General features: G+C 39.4%; 1 protein-coding gene across 1 annotated transcript in view; it reads left to right on the plus strand.

The window, feature by feature from the left end:
- The window catches only part of ADAM7 (ADAM metallopeptidase domain 7), a gene marked incomplete at both ends in the record, with an annotated part of 158,141 nt that overhangs the window by 5,990 nt on the left and 136,004 nt on the right, over nucleotides 1-16,147 (plus strand). The window contains 7 exons of the mRNA XM_081269674.1: nucleotides 277-355; nucleotides 1,545-1,621; nucleotides 3,022-3,211; nucleotides 4,331-4,384; nucleotides 5,883-5,954; nucleotides 12,762-12,931; nucleotides 15,465-15,549. Coding sequence (XP_081125800.1) covers nucleotides 277-355; nucleotides 1,545-1,621; nucleotides 3,022-3,211; nucleotides 4,331-4,384; nucleotides 5,883-5,954; nucleotides 12,762-12,931; nucleotides 15,465-15,549 — 727 coding nt within the window. The remainder of the gene's footprint in view (nucleotides 1-276; nucleotides 356-1,544; nucleotides 1,622-3,021; nucleotides 3,212-4,330; nucleotides 4,385-5,882; nucleotides 5,955-12,761; nucleotides 12,932-15,464; nucleotides 15,550-16,147) is intronic.

A 16,147-nucleotide genomic window follows, 5' to 3' on the forward strand; every position in this document is an offset into this window, starting at 1 on the left:
ATGCTTTTGTCTTTACATTTAAAATGTGCATTTTGTAAGATGGCAGTTAGTCGTCGGCTCTTGATATTTAATGAATTCTGTCAAAAACCTCTGATTTTTAATTGGGATGTTTAGTCTATTCATGATGCACGTTGTCATCGGTAGGGTTGGATTTTAAGTTTTGTTTGTTTGGCTAATATTTGATCGTGGTCTGGAGGCCGCTCATCACATGGTTGCCTTTATCATTTAGGGTTTTAGAGTGAATCATCCTCAATTCCTTTCTGCTCTCATTTTTAGGGAGTTCCTGTCCTCAAATTACAGTGAGACCTTCTACACCTTGAAAAAAAAAATGCTCGTCCATCATCCTTTAATCACGGTAGCTTACAGAACCTTTCCATGTCACTTTTCTGAAACTAATATTTCCTGATGTGATTTCGAAACTCAATTCAAGACTTACCAATTGTCCAAAAGGCGCCATGTCAACACCAAACCCTGAATTGATTCATCTCAACGAATGAGGCCCGAATAGAAACAGGCACCTTTCTCTAACAAATGATCCCCATAATGTGTCTCTCTTTAATAAACTGACTTTTCTAGAGTCAATATTGTGCTAAGCCTGGAGGAAGGGCAAAGCAGGACCCCAAAGAAGGCTAGAGCATCCTAGTGGGATCTACTTAAGCTAGTGATGGTGGTCTCTTCTTATTTTCCAAATGAAACTTTTTTTTAATCACTATTATTCTAGTGGATATAGATTATATTTTTTACTTCACTCTCCTTCCAGAACATACTGTCTGCCACCCTCTAGCCAAGAACAATATAAATCCTTCTTACCAAAAATATGCTTTAAAAAACTTATTTCCTCTATTTAAAACAAATGCCAACCTCTGGGAGATCTCAGTCATCATATCATCTTAAGACACAGAACCAGAGAAAAACTGGGTGACGTTCTTTTTTGCAGGGGCTGATGGTCATCCTGTGAGGGTGTGAGGTCCCCAGAAGGCTATGCACGTTATCCACAGGCAGGAGCTGAACAGGTGGAAATGGTGGGAAGAGTAGCACCGGACAGGCTCCCCATGAGCAAAACACCATGAGGAGTTGGGGGTTGCCAACAGGATTGAAGCAGAGAGGCCGGAAAGAAGGGCATGAGGGGGACTGGGAGGAAGGCAGGGTCTTATTATAGGAAGCATCAAGAGCTTGGCTTGATTTCATAGGCAGCTGGGGAAATTGTGATATTCACACAAGAGGGTCAGCATGGCAAAGATTTTAGGATGAATTAAGAGGATAATATTTATATAGAAAAGGGTTGCATATCTGAAAGTGGTGTCATTACCTAGCAGACTATTAAATGTGTGAGGAAAGAATCCATACTTGGTTTTACACAAAGTAATGATGTAATTAAGGTACAAGATTTCTAAAGCAGACTCAAATGTTTCCAAGAAAAAGAGCATAATTCAGAATGCACAACCTAGGAATGAAATACTAAGTGTCTGAAAGGAAAATGATGAGATGGTATGTTTACACGATGTTGATATTCATACTTACATTAATACACTCTTCTACGTTAGGAACACTGCTTTTACCAAGGATCCATTATACATGAATTTGATTCTGCAGCCAGCATTAGCACGTGTAAAGGTCTAAGGTAAGAGTATCTTCCTCTTCCTTTCTTTATCTCTTTTTCTTTTTCTTTTCTTTTTTTTTTTTTTTTTTTTGGGTTCTAGGAATTTAACCTAGCAGTGCTCTATCCCTGAGCTACACCCCCAACCCTTTTTATTTTTTATTTTGAGACTGGGTCTCATTAAGTTGCTATGGGGCTCACTAAGTTGCTCAGGCTGGACTCAAACTTGTGATCCTCCTGCCTCAGCTTCCCAAGTCACTACAGGCATGCACCACCCCTCACAGCTTCCTATTTCTTTTATAACTTTTCCTATAAATGTTTAAAGACATCTTTTTTACTTGTTTCTTTTTACTAACTCTCTAAATAGAAAACATAATGGATAAAGGGCTATAGTATATTTTTAGCAGTGAGTGTGAGCTCCTGTGATTTATGTTCGTTTTGACAAAAAGATGTCTAACACACAACCTTCGCAAGAAGAGATTTGCAACATATGACCAGAGGATTCAGAGCTGGGGGTGGCCCTGGAAATCTTTTAGTTTGTGCTCTTATGTTAGAGAACAGGACACTACATCAGAGACTTGCTCCTGAACATTTGCTAGCCGTAGAACTGAATCCAAAGTCCAATTCTCTTGCATGCTAGTTCTGAGTTCCCACTATACCATGGCACTTTAGTGAGTTAGCATTTACTCAACTGTGTTTACGATCTCTAAAGGGTTGGGGGGGTGGGTATTGGGAATTGGGAACTCGACCACTGAGCCACATCCCAGCCCTATTTTGTATTTTATTTAGAGACAGGGTCTCACTGAGCTGCTTAGCACCTCACTTTTGCTGAGGCTGGTTTTGAACTCTTGATCCTTCTGCCTCAGCCTCCCAAGTCTCTGGGATTACAGGTGGGCGCCACCACGCCCAGCTGTCTATGATCTCTAAAGAGTAAAATGTCAGAGGTAATTCTCTATAGATCTTGGACTCAAGGACAAAGAAAGGCTCAAGGAAAAGAAGGAAGATGAGGGGACATAGAGGGTAGAACAAGGAGCTTTTCCTTGAGTCGACCCCCATGTTCCAGCCTTTTTAATAAGGAGAACCCCTTTAGTGACAAAATTTCCCCAAAGTAGTTCTGTATCTTCATATATTTATTCTGTACTTAATGCACAGACAAAAGAATGAACAAAATTTCTGCAAAACTCGAAGCCACCAGGGTGGGAATTAGAAATTGGATTGTCAAACTTCTGAAAATCCATGTCAACTGACTTTTAGAAATTCTACCAAAGCCCACATGCTATCTTGCTTCTTTACCACCAGAAAACCTGGTTTCCTGTTCATGAAGTCTTGACTTTGTAATTTCTCATTTTTCAAAAGATGAAGTCAATAAAATAGAATAGGATAGTAATGGATCTTGAATGCATGTGGTGTTCCAATTCCCACAGGGGATTCTTCAGGGTTCGTGATCAAAGGTACCTCATTGAACCAGTGAAATACTCAGATGAGGGGGAGCATTTGGTGTTCAAATACAATGCCAAGGGGCCATATGCTACCAATTTTACGTGTGCGGAGCTCAATTTTACCAAGAACGCTGCTCCAACGGACACCTCACACAAGGGAAACTACAAGATGGAAGTGAGTGCTGTGTTTAAGTCCTCTTACCCCAGGGGAAACACACCCATCCCCCACGTTTCCTGGTTTCCTGTAGGCTCTGGAGATTATGAGTCAAGCCAATGAGCACATTGCAATTTGTTTCATCAGTGTCAAGAAAGGGGATGTCTACAGCCCTCTATATCGAAGACGGAAATTTTCAGTGTCTTGAAACCTGTCTTAGACAATGTCTCTCTCCTTGCCTCCCCTGCCACCTGGGGACTGTCAATGACAAGCCCTATTCTCCCTTCCTTCAGGCCAGATGTCCTGATGGTGAAGGATAACTAAGAACAATAACAGGTCTGTTTCTGATGGGATGGTGGCAGAGTCCTTGGGTTTTAGACTTATATATAACTAGTTGTGTAGAAAACTAGTTCTTATCCCAAAAGAACCAGTTGATATGAACTTGAAAGCTCCATGTTTGTTTATCATCTTCTCAGGTCCAAGGTCCAGTGTCTGAAACTTACTGGATGACTAACAAGAGTCTCCTGATAGAATCACTCAGGGAAGAGACAATTCCTTAGCTCATGAAAGAATGACTGACTTAAATCTCTGAACAAGTCCCTTTCATTTGTCCTCAGAGAACATGCCCACTCCTCATTTATGCTGAAATCATAGAAGAACTTCCTGGTATTGGTGTTTTCTAGAAATAAGAGACCTAGATTTAGCAATATTCATCTGTTTCCTTGGAATTGAGACCACTGCCAATTAGGAGTTTGGGAGGCAGGAAAAAATTAGGAGGGACATGGTCATTTCTGTCATTCAGTCTGGTTGGAGCTCTCACTATATATATATTCATGGGTGCTTCCTACATGAACTTGCTTATGAACCATTTAATCTGTACATGAAAGAAAAAGAAAAGGAACCTTAAGTATTAAACATGGGATTCATGATTATATTATAACTCTTGTCTAACCTTAAAGACTAAACAAAGGGTAGTCAAATATGGAATGTTGCTTCAGGATTATTAGATATACTCATTTAATTCACCTTCCAGTGTCAGCAAGATTAATTTTCTTATCTTAAAAATGTTAGCTTTTCAGAAATTCACTGTTAAGGTTAAAAATGTTAGCATACTTCATTGAATTGTTCATCAATTTCCAGAGCATCCATGAACAAAAGTATATGGAGCTGTTCGTTGTTGCTGATGATTTCGTGGTAAGTTTCCAGAGGAACGTTTTCGCTTTTCATTCATCCTCATGAAACCGCAGATGTGATGGAGCCCAGAGTAGTGGTGCTCTAATCAGAGTGCTATTCTGGTCTCAAACTTCTGTTTTTAACTTCTTCAAAATACATGCATATAAGAGATGATTTAGGTCTTTTGATATTGCAGGGGACTAATCCAAACTAGAACCCTCCTCCCCACTGTGAACATATGGAGATGCTGAGCAGCATATGAAAAGTTGCAGACTTGGCAACACTCTGTTGTTGATCTCAAAAGAAAACATTGAACATTTCCAGATAATAAAAATTAAGAAGAAATTCTCCATCAGAAAAGGAACTCAAACCCAAAGCCTTGGTGACCCGTGACATAGAGAATACAGTTGTGATGAGTGAGGAATTAACCTCCTTACAAGCAAAAGTCTGGCCTTTGGAAAAGAATCCTCCACATAATTCTCAGAGCTAGAAAGGGCTGCCCCATCCCTGAAAACGAAAAAGCTCCACTGAAACCGTAAAAGATAAAGGAAGTCTGGTTTGCCCATAAGCATGGGAAGGGAAAATATCACCCAAGAGAAACCAGAAATTCTAAGCCTGCACCATGCACAGAGAGGGAGCATGGTGGTTGGTGATTTTGTTTTGTTTTGTTTTTCTTCAGCTGCAGACATACCACACAAAGCTTTCAGCATAAAAACTAACTAGATATCTATCTGGTAAACAACTTGAGCTGAAGTAAAAAATGTCCTATAAAGACACTTTAATAATCCAAGACGAAATGAATCCCATGAGGAAGGGTCAGCCAACATAGTGAAGAGGAGACTAAGACTACCAAGAACTATCAGTTATCCAGTGATACCTTCAAATCATTCTTCATCACGAAAGTATAGGTTTACAGTTATCAGAGAATAAAGAAAGTGAATAGAATAGAAATTACAAAACAAGAATTAGATGAGATGGTAAAAAATGGCCAGCTTCCTAGCAAAATGATTCCACATTGATAAAAGGAAAATGCATATATCCTTGAATGAATGAAACAGCAGATTAGACACAGGTGAAGAGAGAATCAGTACACTGGAGGATGGAGGTGACAGGGAAACAACCACTTATGGAGCACAGATAAGTACAGTTGAAAACTATGAGAAAATAGGAGACATTAATGCAGAATAAAAGATTGCAAAGACTGAGTGTGGGTTTCTGGATGACAGACACTCTTTGAGAGGCAATTCTTGAAAATGTTCCAGAAATAAATAGGGCTAAATAAACTAGTTAACAATGTAGAAAAATTACAGAATAGTGAATATGAGGGGGGAACTGTAACAAAATAAACACTTAAATATTAACTAGAACAAAGAGAGGGATTTGCACACTATTTAAGCAAAAAAAGAAGACTTAAGTTTTTTTTTTCTTTATAACAGCTCATGATAGATGAAGCACTTTTACTGAGCTTTTATGAAACTCCTACCAAGAAAGCATGTTGATATGATGTTTTTATTTCCAGTATCGCAGGAATGGTCAACCTCACAATAAACTAAGGAACCGAATTTGGGGAATGGTCAATTTTGTCAACATGGTAAGTTTTGCTGTAGTTTGAGTCAAGCTGAACATACAAAGAACATTCTGGGGTCTGTCTCCATTGGATTCTTATAGTAACCTTGATACAGTGGGAGTTCATATCACAAAAATTCATCAAGTAAAATGACTGACAAAAATCTATTGAAAAAATTGTAGCAACCAATGACAGCTCTGAGATTTTGGTTTTCTACATCAATAAAATTTAATATTCAAATAAGTGTTAATATTTATCTCTAACAAAATTGTGAAGCAATATACAGAAAGTTTGAAATCCAATCACATATAAACTGAGTCTCACGTGTTGTATGACCTTGTATGAAAAAATGTCTCTTCAAGCTAAAACTTATTGCCCAAGATTTGGCACAGAAATTAGGGTAACTATTTCAATAAAATATATTAAGATGACTGCTTTTGGTAGATTTTAATGAATTATAACTTTTAAACAAATTGTGAATTTTATACATCTCTCTTTGCTGCCTCCTCAGACACCCCAGCTCTATTACTAGGATAGAGAGGAACTGTGGGAAGATGCTGGAAGGAATAGCTAGAGGCTGTTCATTCATCAGTTGAGGAAACCTTAACTTAGTTATAGTTTTTGACTGCTATGAAAACAACTGCTCCAAACATTTGAATGCATCAGTGTGGGTGAACATAGAACTTCATTTATTTTATGCAGATAACTAAGAGGTGGGAATGCTGGATTATATGTCATGTGTATGCTTCCTTAATTGTTTCCCATGGGTTTATATTTTATTTTTAATTTTCATTCAGTTGAAAATGTTTGATGTTCTTTATGGATTCTTTTTGTTTCAGTGCTTATAGCCAGGATGTTGCTTCATTTGCCAATATTTGGGGACGTTTATGGTTTTTGTTACTGATCTAATTTTCATTCCATTATAATTAGAGACTGTTTTGTCAATTTCAATTCTTTTACATTTGTTGAGTTGTTTGTTTTTTCTTGACCCAGAATCTGATTGTGTTAGTCAGATATTTTTTTTTTTACCACTCTGACCAAAATACCTGAAAAGAATAACTTATAGAAGGAAAGATTTATTTGGCTCAGGATTCAAGTTTATACTGCTTGAATACTGCTTGAATTCTCTGAGCTTCTTGGATCTATGATTCAGTGTTCTCTTCAAATACTTCTGCTTTATTCTCTCTCAGCTGGCTCCATGTTGGGGGGCCTGAGGTGAGGCAGAACATCATGGCAGAAGAGTATAGTGTAGAAAGCTGCTCGGCTCATGGTAGCAAGAAGGAGAGAGAGAAAAAAATTATGAGAAAGCACTCACAAGGGGCCAAGGACTTTGAGGGTTCATCCCCAGAGACCTACTGCTTCCAACTAGGTTCCATCCCCCAGTAGAGTTCATTCAGCTATCAATGAAATAATCCCCTTGATGGCTTCATCAGAATGGATTAACCCACTGATTAAATGTATTAATCTACTGATGAAGTCGGAGTCTTCATGATCCAGATCCTTCCCAGAGACCTGCCTCTGGACATTGCTGCACTGGGGACAACGTCTTCAGCATGAGATTTTGGGGAACATTCCAGATCTAAACCATAACATTGGGTCTAGCATAGTTAAAGTTCAAGAGTACTTGAAAAAAAAATATTCTGCCGTTGGTGGTTAGAGTTCTCTATAAACACTAGTTATGTCAAGTTGATTGACAGTGTTTGTCAAGTTCTCTCATTTCTCACCACCACACTCTTGTCTCTGGAAGAAAGTTATCATGCACAGTTCACACTTCAGGAGAGGGGAGCCATGTTCCCTTTCCTTCAGAGCAGAGAATCTACATCAATTATTGGAAATTCCACCCAAGAGGTATTCCCTTTCAACCCATGAAGTTATTTCTTCAATTGTTGTTGTATATCAATAAGGGCCACGGGGCAATGCGCTAGTTGATCTGTGTGTCCCTTTGGCATGGCACTATCAAAGTGTGTGAGTATGTGTGTGTGTATGTGTGTGTGTATGTGTGTGTGTATGTGTGTGTGTATGTGTGTGTGTGTGTGTGAGAGAGAGAGAGAGACAGAGACAGAGAGACAGAGAGAGAGAGATGAGGGAACGTGTTAGTTTATACTGTTTGAATACTGCTTGAGTTCTCTGAGCTTCTTGGATCTATGACTCAGGGTTTCCTATTATTTTTGAAAGTTTTTGACCATGTTCTTCTTCTGGTATTTCAGTTATTTATATATTAGAACCTGTGATTTTTCTCTTCTGTTTGCTTCACTTCTTGTCTTTCAATTTGGGTCATTCCTATAGAGTCAATAGAATTCTTTCCTTAATTGTGTCTTGCCTTTTCAAGTGCTTATCAAAGGTATTCTTTATCTTCACTACTATAACTTTTCTATCATTTCTGTTCATTCTTTCTTATAATTTCCACCTCTGTGCTGAAATTCAAATCTGTTCAAGAATGCTTTTCACTTGTTTTTTTTTCAATTTCTGAATAACAAATTACTACAAATTTAGTATCATAAAACAACATCCATTTCTTATCTCAGCTTTATTTTAGGCCAGTCTAGGTACAACATAACTTGGTTCTCTGCTCACATCTCATAATGCTCAAATCAGGGTGGGGAATGGGGGTTCAGCTCATGTATGTTGTTGGCAGAGTTTAACTTGCTTAGTTGTAGAATTGAAGTCCCCCATCTCATGCAAGTGTCACCTGGGCTGTACTTGTTTCTAGAGACCCTCGTCATTCCTTGCTACCCAGTGCTTCCATGGACCATTTCACAGTGTGGCAGCTTCTTTAAGCCAGTGAGGGAATCTCTGCTGCTTCAAGTCGGTGGTCTTTTATAAAGGATTAAGTCAGGTACACCCACAGAAACCCTTTTTGGTTTAATTGCCCTGATTTGGGAATTCAAACTACATCTGCAAAATCCTTTTACCTTTGTCATGTTATAGCCTGATCATAGTAGTGAAACATTCACAGTCCCATTGACATTGAAGGTACTGGGGTGTTTGTATCAGAAGACAGGAGTCCTTGGGGCCCTCTTAAGATTCTGAAACTTCTTTTCCACTAGATCCTTTACATATTCCTGGTGATAAATTTAAATTCCTGTCCATTTCAATATGCAGGTCATCTGTGCGTCCAGTTCTGTCAATGCTTTGCTCTTGAACAGTGGGTGGGATTTCCTCACCTTCGGGTGTATTCTTCAGTGTTCCATTGGATAGTGGCACTATGTGAAGATGGGTAAAAATAAGGAAATGGTCTTTACACCTATTCATGATGCACTTCTTCTTCACTAGGTCCTTCACTGTTCAGTGGAATCCTTCTTGTTAGAAATCCTTTTGTTGCTAGTCTTAATTGCAGTGCACCAACATTTCAAATCCCACTGGCTCACCTCGTGCTTAGCCTGGGGCCGGGGTTGTTGGAAGGTGTTAGTCCATGTTCTTGCTCCAAGTTCACTTTGCACATTGATGGCCAGTACCCAGGTCACTCCTCAGGCTCCCTTCTGTTCTTCGGTGGTGATCTGTTGATGGATACTTGATGCTGCAAGCCTGGGTGTGGCCTCAGAGCATTCCCTTATCCTGTTCTTTTTCACCCTTAGAAAAGCACTGTGCAAGGGTCACTGGGTGGGCAGTTCTAATGACCATTCTCCTCCTCACAGACGGGAGACCTCAGCTGGACTCAGGACATTTCCTGCCTCTTCTCCAAGGGCAGAAGGTTTTTCTATTTACCCTTTCTTCAGTTACATCAGCCTTCGTCCTTCGTTCTAGGCATAAAAAAAAAAATTGCTGTGGTTCCCTCGAAGCTTAAGGCTTTTGCTCCTTGGGAGAAAGAGTCTGATAGATTTGGTTAAATTTTGCAAAGTAGCAGCTGCTGGTACCCTTCAGGCCTCTTCCTCTGAGGGTGTCTCCATTCTCCCTCCTGGCCCTCTCTCTTTTAAAAAACAATTTAAATTAACTAATTAATCAATTTTAATTAGGTACATATAACAGCAGAATGTATTTTGGCTCATTGTACATAATTGCAGCACAACTTTTCATTTCTCTGGTTGTACCTGATGTAGCGTATGTGTAGTCACACATGTACCTAGGGTAATGATGTCCATCTCATTGCACCATCTTTCCTGCCCCCATGGCCCCTCCCCAACTCCTCCTCCTCTTTGCCCCATCAAAGTTCCTCAGTTTTTTCCCATGTCCCTCCCCATTCTGAATCAGCATCCACTTATCAGAGAGAACATTCAGCCTTTGGTTTGTGGGGATTGGCTTACTTCACTTTGCATGATATTCTCCAACCCCATCCATTTACCTGTAAATGCCATAATTTTATCCTCTTTTAATGCTGAGTAATATTCCATTGTGTATCTATACCACAGTTTCTTGATCCATTCATCTATCGAAGGGCATCTAGGTTGGTTCTATAGTTTAGCTATTGTGAATTGAGCTGCTATAAACATTGATGTGGCTGTGTCCCTGTAGTATGCTGATTTTAAGTTCTTTGGGTATAGACCAAGGAGTGGGATAGCTGGGTCAAATGGTGACTCCCTTCCAAGTTTCCTAAGGAATCTCCATACTGCTTTGCAGATTGGTTACACCAATTCACAGTCCCACCAGCAGTGTATGAGTGTGACTCCTGTGAACACCCAGGGGGCCTGTGGAGAGTCTGTTCATGGATGTGGACTCCCTTGCATCTGTGTCCATATTCTGTCCCCTGCTGGTACCTTAGCAGTTCCATAAAAACCTTGTGAATTACTCTTACCTGCTCATAAGGTACTCAGCCTCTTTTTCCCTCATATTCTGCCATCTGTCCTTGAAGGAGACTGTCTTGCCCTGGATTCCAGCCTAGATGTAGGCCCTGTTACCTCAGCTCTGTGATGATTTCAAGAAAAATGTACAATTGGTAAGTTCTCGGGGTAGAAGCAACATTCTTTCCGGTGTTGTACTTCTCAGGCAGGAGAACTCCTTCCACATCTTAACTGTGGCTATCAATTGAGAATCCTCCCCATTACTTTTTATAATTGGTAGGAATTATCATGGCTCTGGCATTGACCCCAATTCAAGACTTTAATTCTCTCCTTGGTTTTCGACCTTACAAGTAAGCATACACACAGAATTATTGCTGAATTCTTACTAAAGTTTTACATTTTATATATGAGGCGGGGGTAGGGGTCACATATTATGTTACAAATAAAGCCAGGAGTCTTAAAAGCCCTTGAGCTTTCCTATCATATCACTTCTTTTTTTGGGGGGGAGGGTGTACCAGGGATTGAACTCAGGGGCAATTAACCACTGAGCCACATCCCCAGCCCTTTTTATTTTTTATTTTGTGACAGGATCTTGCTAAGTTGCTTAGGGACTCACTAAATTACTGAGGCTGGCTTTGAACTTGGGATCCTCTTGCTTCAGCCTCCTGAGCCACTGGGGTTACAGGAGGTTACTGGGGTTACATCACCCCGCCCAGCTTCCATCATTTCACTTCTGATAATTACATTATCTCATAGGATCTCTCTCATTTTATCTTTCTTCATGCCTTCACCTCTTTTATCTCAGAAGTTCCAAGGTTCTTTCTAGATCATGAAGAGAAATTCAACTTTCTAGAACCTTCCAGATATTATTTCAAACCCACCCAAACATCTAAGAGAGAAAACAGGCTTTTGTTGTGTAGGTTCTGTCCTCACCCAACAGGATGCACCTTGGAAGACGAGTGTTTTCCACCGGCCCTTGCATGCGGTTTTATGACGTTAAGCACCCCTGGGAAGGGAAACCTTCCACAAAGCTCAGATTAGAAGATTCCCCCTCTGCAGGACCCAGGTCAAAACATTCATCCCACAGTAAAGAGGAAAATTTGGGTCTCAGGCACGAGTGTCAATTTGAGGTCCTGACTAGATGTCTAAGCTCATGTGAGTTTGAAAGAAGCCTCGTTCCCATGGTTATTATAGGTCATCATGGAGACATGAAATTCAGCATATTCATATCCTACAGGTTAAGAAAAGCAGAAAATCACGCACGGTCATTGTCACCGTCATGATATGACTCTGAAGTGTTTTAATGACTAGTTCCAGTAACACTGCATGAGTGACCTTTCTATTTCGGTTTTTTATTTACTGTTCCTCCTTCATCTTTCATTCTCTCCTTCAACTGGTGCTGTGAACTGGCGGTCCTGGAAGATCAGGCTGATAGAACACTTGTTCCTTTTTCTGAAAAATCTCCATAATAATTGCCTCTCTGTGTCGACTTTTGTACTGCCAGGAGACATCTGTCAGCTAGGTGTTTACAAAGCAGTTTGGAAGAGGAGCGGGAGGACTCCGGGTCTGTGACTGTTTCTGCATGCTTTGAGAAATCCCCAATAAGGTTTCTCAGACAAAAAAAGAGGTAGTTATAAAAATCAAGCATGAAGATCAAGCATATCCCAGCTAAGTTTCTGAATACCAATACGGACATTCAGACCTGCTGCAGAGCCAATCCTGGGCCTAAAGTACAGAGAGAAACAAAGAGTGCTCATACCGCCCTGTGCCACTTGTACTGACCATACATTTTCAGGGGATGTATACCTTAGAACTTTAATAACCTCTTTCTTCTAGATGCATTTTGAGAATGGTGCCTGTGAGGCTTATGATAGTTTAAGGAAAATCAGACCTTGTTGGTCAAGATTCTTTGTTGAGAATGGAAATTTCCCCAGTATCTTGAACAATCAAATATTCATTCTGTTTCAATATATCAATTTGTAAAATAAGAGTTGTCTTATTTTCTTAGGTATCTGACAAGTTTACATTGCTTTTTTTTAAAGTATAAAGGAATACAGTTGATGAAGGATTCTTGTAGCAATTTGAATATGTGAAAAATGATTTCTTCTTTGAACAGATTTATAAAACCTTGAATATTCATGTAACGTTGGCTGGCATTGAAATGTGGACAGCTGGAGACAAAATAGAAATAGATTCAAACATTGAAACTACCTTAATGCGTTTTTCCATTTGGCAAGAAAAAGTCCTTAGAAAAAGGGAGAATTTTGATCATGTTCTGTTACTAAGGTATGTGACCCTTCTTTTCCTACCTACCTTAGGTAGATCATTTAAGAAAAAATAATCAACAAAGAAATCTTTTAGATTAATTGACTTTGGGTAAGATGAAGGGAAAAATACCATTTCTTGCTATATAGAAAATTTCTAAGCAGATTCTTTAATAATCCTTATTTTTTATATTGATCAATACTACAGAAGAAAAATCTGGTATATTTCCTGGAAAGAGTTGAAAATATCATTAGGTGAGCAAATTGCTTTGAGAATCTGTGTATATTATTTACAAAAATCCAGCACCAACTGCTTCACCCTCTCATGCTTTGAAAACCCAGTATTACATCAAAACGTATCGTTCTGGAAAACTCCTTGTTCTCTGGACACTTCTCATCAAAGGGTGGGCATCCAGCCAGTGGCCATTCTGCAAGACCATCTTCTATACTATATAAATTGACAGACAAATAATCTGATACGTTAAACCAGCCACAGCTTCAATATTTCTAAGTAGAAGTTTGAATTCCTCTAGACTACTCAGTCATAAATTCCCTTTATGACGGAGGCACATTTTATCATTACTATTATTCAAAATACCTAGTATGATACTTATTCCAGAGGGAAATGATAAGGAGTTATGAAATAGAACTTAATGCAACCTTATGTTTAGCATAGTGCTGATATACTAAGAAATGTTAAATTGTGAGAAAAATGATTTGAAGTGATGGCATCTTTCAGCACATCTTCGTATGGCCCTACAGTTACAATGTTCGAACAATACCCATTTTACCTTACTTTATCTAACTGTAAAGTCAGTATTTCTCTAAAGTTCTGCAAACAGCCTGCTGATCTTCTTTCTGGTGTTATTCAGATATTAGCTTGCAGGCTGAATTCAGAAACACAAAGCTTCTAGAGCCTACAAGGAGGGGTCAGGTCTAGTTCTTTGGTAGATTGATGGGCATGAGTCAGACCTCCAAGGTAATATCATGGTCGGTTTTCATTCTTGGATGGTCCATAGCATATAGATCCAGGGGCATAGCTGTGCCTGGCTTGGGCTCGAATATTCATGCACTATTGTGCTCCAAATTATGAAAGTTGAAGAATAGTAAAATATCACCATAAACTGCATAGTGGGCAAGAGAAGTCCCTTAGCTCCCTGTTTGTACATGTATTTAAAAATAATTAATAAATAAGTCCAGAAATATTTAAATGGCGATAAGTAAGTAAACTTTTACTTTCACAGAATTTCTTGTTTCTCCAGTAGCTTCTCATATCAACAGGAAGTGTGTAGAAGGGGGACTTAGCATGTTGAGTTTCTCGTGTGTCTTCCCTTCTACCTTCGCATAGATTTAGAGGTGGCCAGACAGCCTGTGTGGCATTGTCACAGTGTCACTGTTCTCTCAGGGACCATGAGAGAGGTCAGTCTCTATAGGTCTTCTCTGGTGCTTCATCTCCATTCATGGAATTCTCCCAAGATCTCCAGAGTTCAGGAAGGCCAGAATTCTAAGGTCCTCCAAGATGCCCAAGTACTGATACTTGGAATGGAGGTGCAGAAGCATTTCATTAGTACAGAAAGAAACGGTGCATCTACTTGACCAAAAAAAATTAAAGTCCCCAGGGGGTCACCTCAACTGGCCACATTCCTTGGATTTGATTCTGTGATAGTCTGAGTGTTGTCTTCCAACCCATGGTAGCTCTCTTTAAAATTTTCCCACTTTAAAAACTGTTCCTAAATAAAATTGAGGCAGAATTCATATAATATACACATCTGACATTATTTATTAAGCAATTCAGGAATAGAACACTTTTTGCGGGGGGTGGGGGGTGACAGGGATAACCAGGGATTAAACTCAGGGACACTCAGCCACTGAGCCACCTCTTCATTTCTATTTTGTATTTTATTTAGAGACAGGGTTTCCATGAGTTGCTTAGCACCTTGCTGTGGCTGAGGCTGGCTTTGAACTCTTGATCCTCCTGCCTCAGCCTCCCAAGCTGCTGGGATTACAGGCATGCGCCACTGTGCCCAGCTAGGAATAGACCTCTTTTTACATGACTGCTCTTCTAAATGTTTGATTATATCTACCAAATCCTTTCTGAGTTTCATGGTTGATTGAAAGTTTTAAGATTTTTCAATCACAGCTAATTGTCCAAGGTGCTACGTGAGTTCACCACATTACATTTCTCTCCGTGAACTGTTTTAAATTTAACTCATTAATTTATTTTTATGTTTTGTAATTTAAGTGGTTTTGTCCATAACTGAATGCACAGTAGACTAGAATCAAGAAAGACTCTGACCTTATTGTCTTTTTTATTGAAAATAACCTATTTTTTTAAAATAACAATTTCAACCTAAAATTGGCTTTTTCAATGCCTCTCATATACCTTATGCTTCAAATGAGCTCAGTATCAACTAAGGTCAATCTCAATGCCAGAACTACAGAAATAAGAGGGCTCATTCATGTGTAAAGGCCTGGACATTGTGCTGGTTCAGTGCAGTTTGCTCTGTTTTAATTACAAATTTAGATTGAAGAATGTCTTTGTCTTCTGTTTGCAGTGGGAAGTGGCTCTATGCACACGAGCAAGGAATTTCTTATCCAGAGGGCATGTGCCAGCCCTACTATTCCTGCAGTATCGTGAAGGTGGGCTGTGTTTTATCTGTTATGTTACCTAATCAAAATGTTCATATTACATTTCTGTAATGTTCTGTGTCCCCTTGAAAGAGACCACATGTGCATTTGTCATATATTCCCACCAAGACTTGACATGATGAGACTCATACTTCTTTATTAAATGAGGAAAGAAATGTTTTATTAAAAGAAAAAACCTATTAATGAATGATAAGGGTAATAATGAAGTGAAGTTCGGAGTTCAAAGGACCATCATGTGCAGGTTAACATACAGGGATTAGTAAAGCTTGTCCGCATGTTAAATACCATTATTTACAAAGACAGGAAACGTTCACAAAACTGGATGGCTGATTCAGCAAGTGAGGATAGTTGATGGAGCACTTAATGTCATACGATGACAGTCTTGCCTTGCATGTTCAGCAGGCACAAGACCTCTGAACGGTGTCTCCCTCATTTGTCTGATCTTTTCCCAAGTCTCAAAGAGTCTAGTTAGTGCTGTTCACGTGACTTTTCTTCTGAGAGATTATCAGAAACATGAGGTTTTGTTTTATTTCCTGCATTCCTTTACCTCCTTATTGCTGTGCCCATGATGGTCTTTAGACCTCAAACT

This window comes from Spermophilus citellus (assembly GCF_964194105.1).
Source record: "Spermophilus citellus genome assembly, chromosome: 16".
Classification (NCBI taxonomy): Eukaryota; Metazoa; Chordata; class Mammalia; order Rodentia; family Sciuridae; genus Spermophilus; species Spermophilus citellus.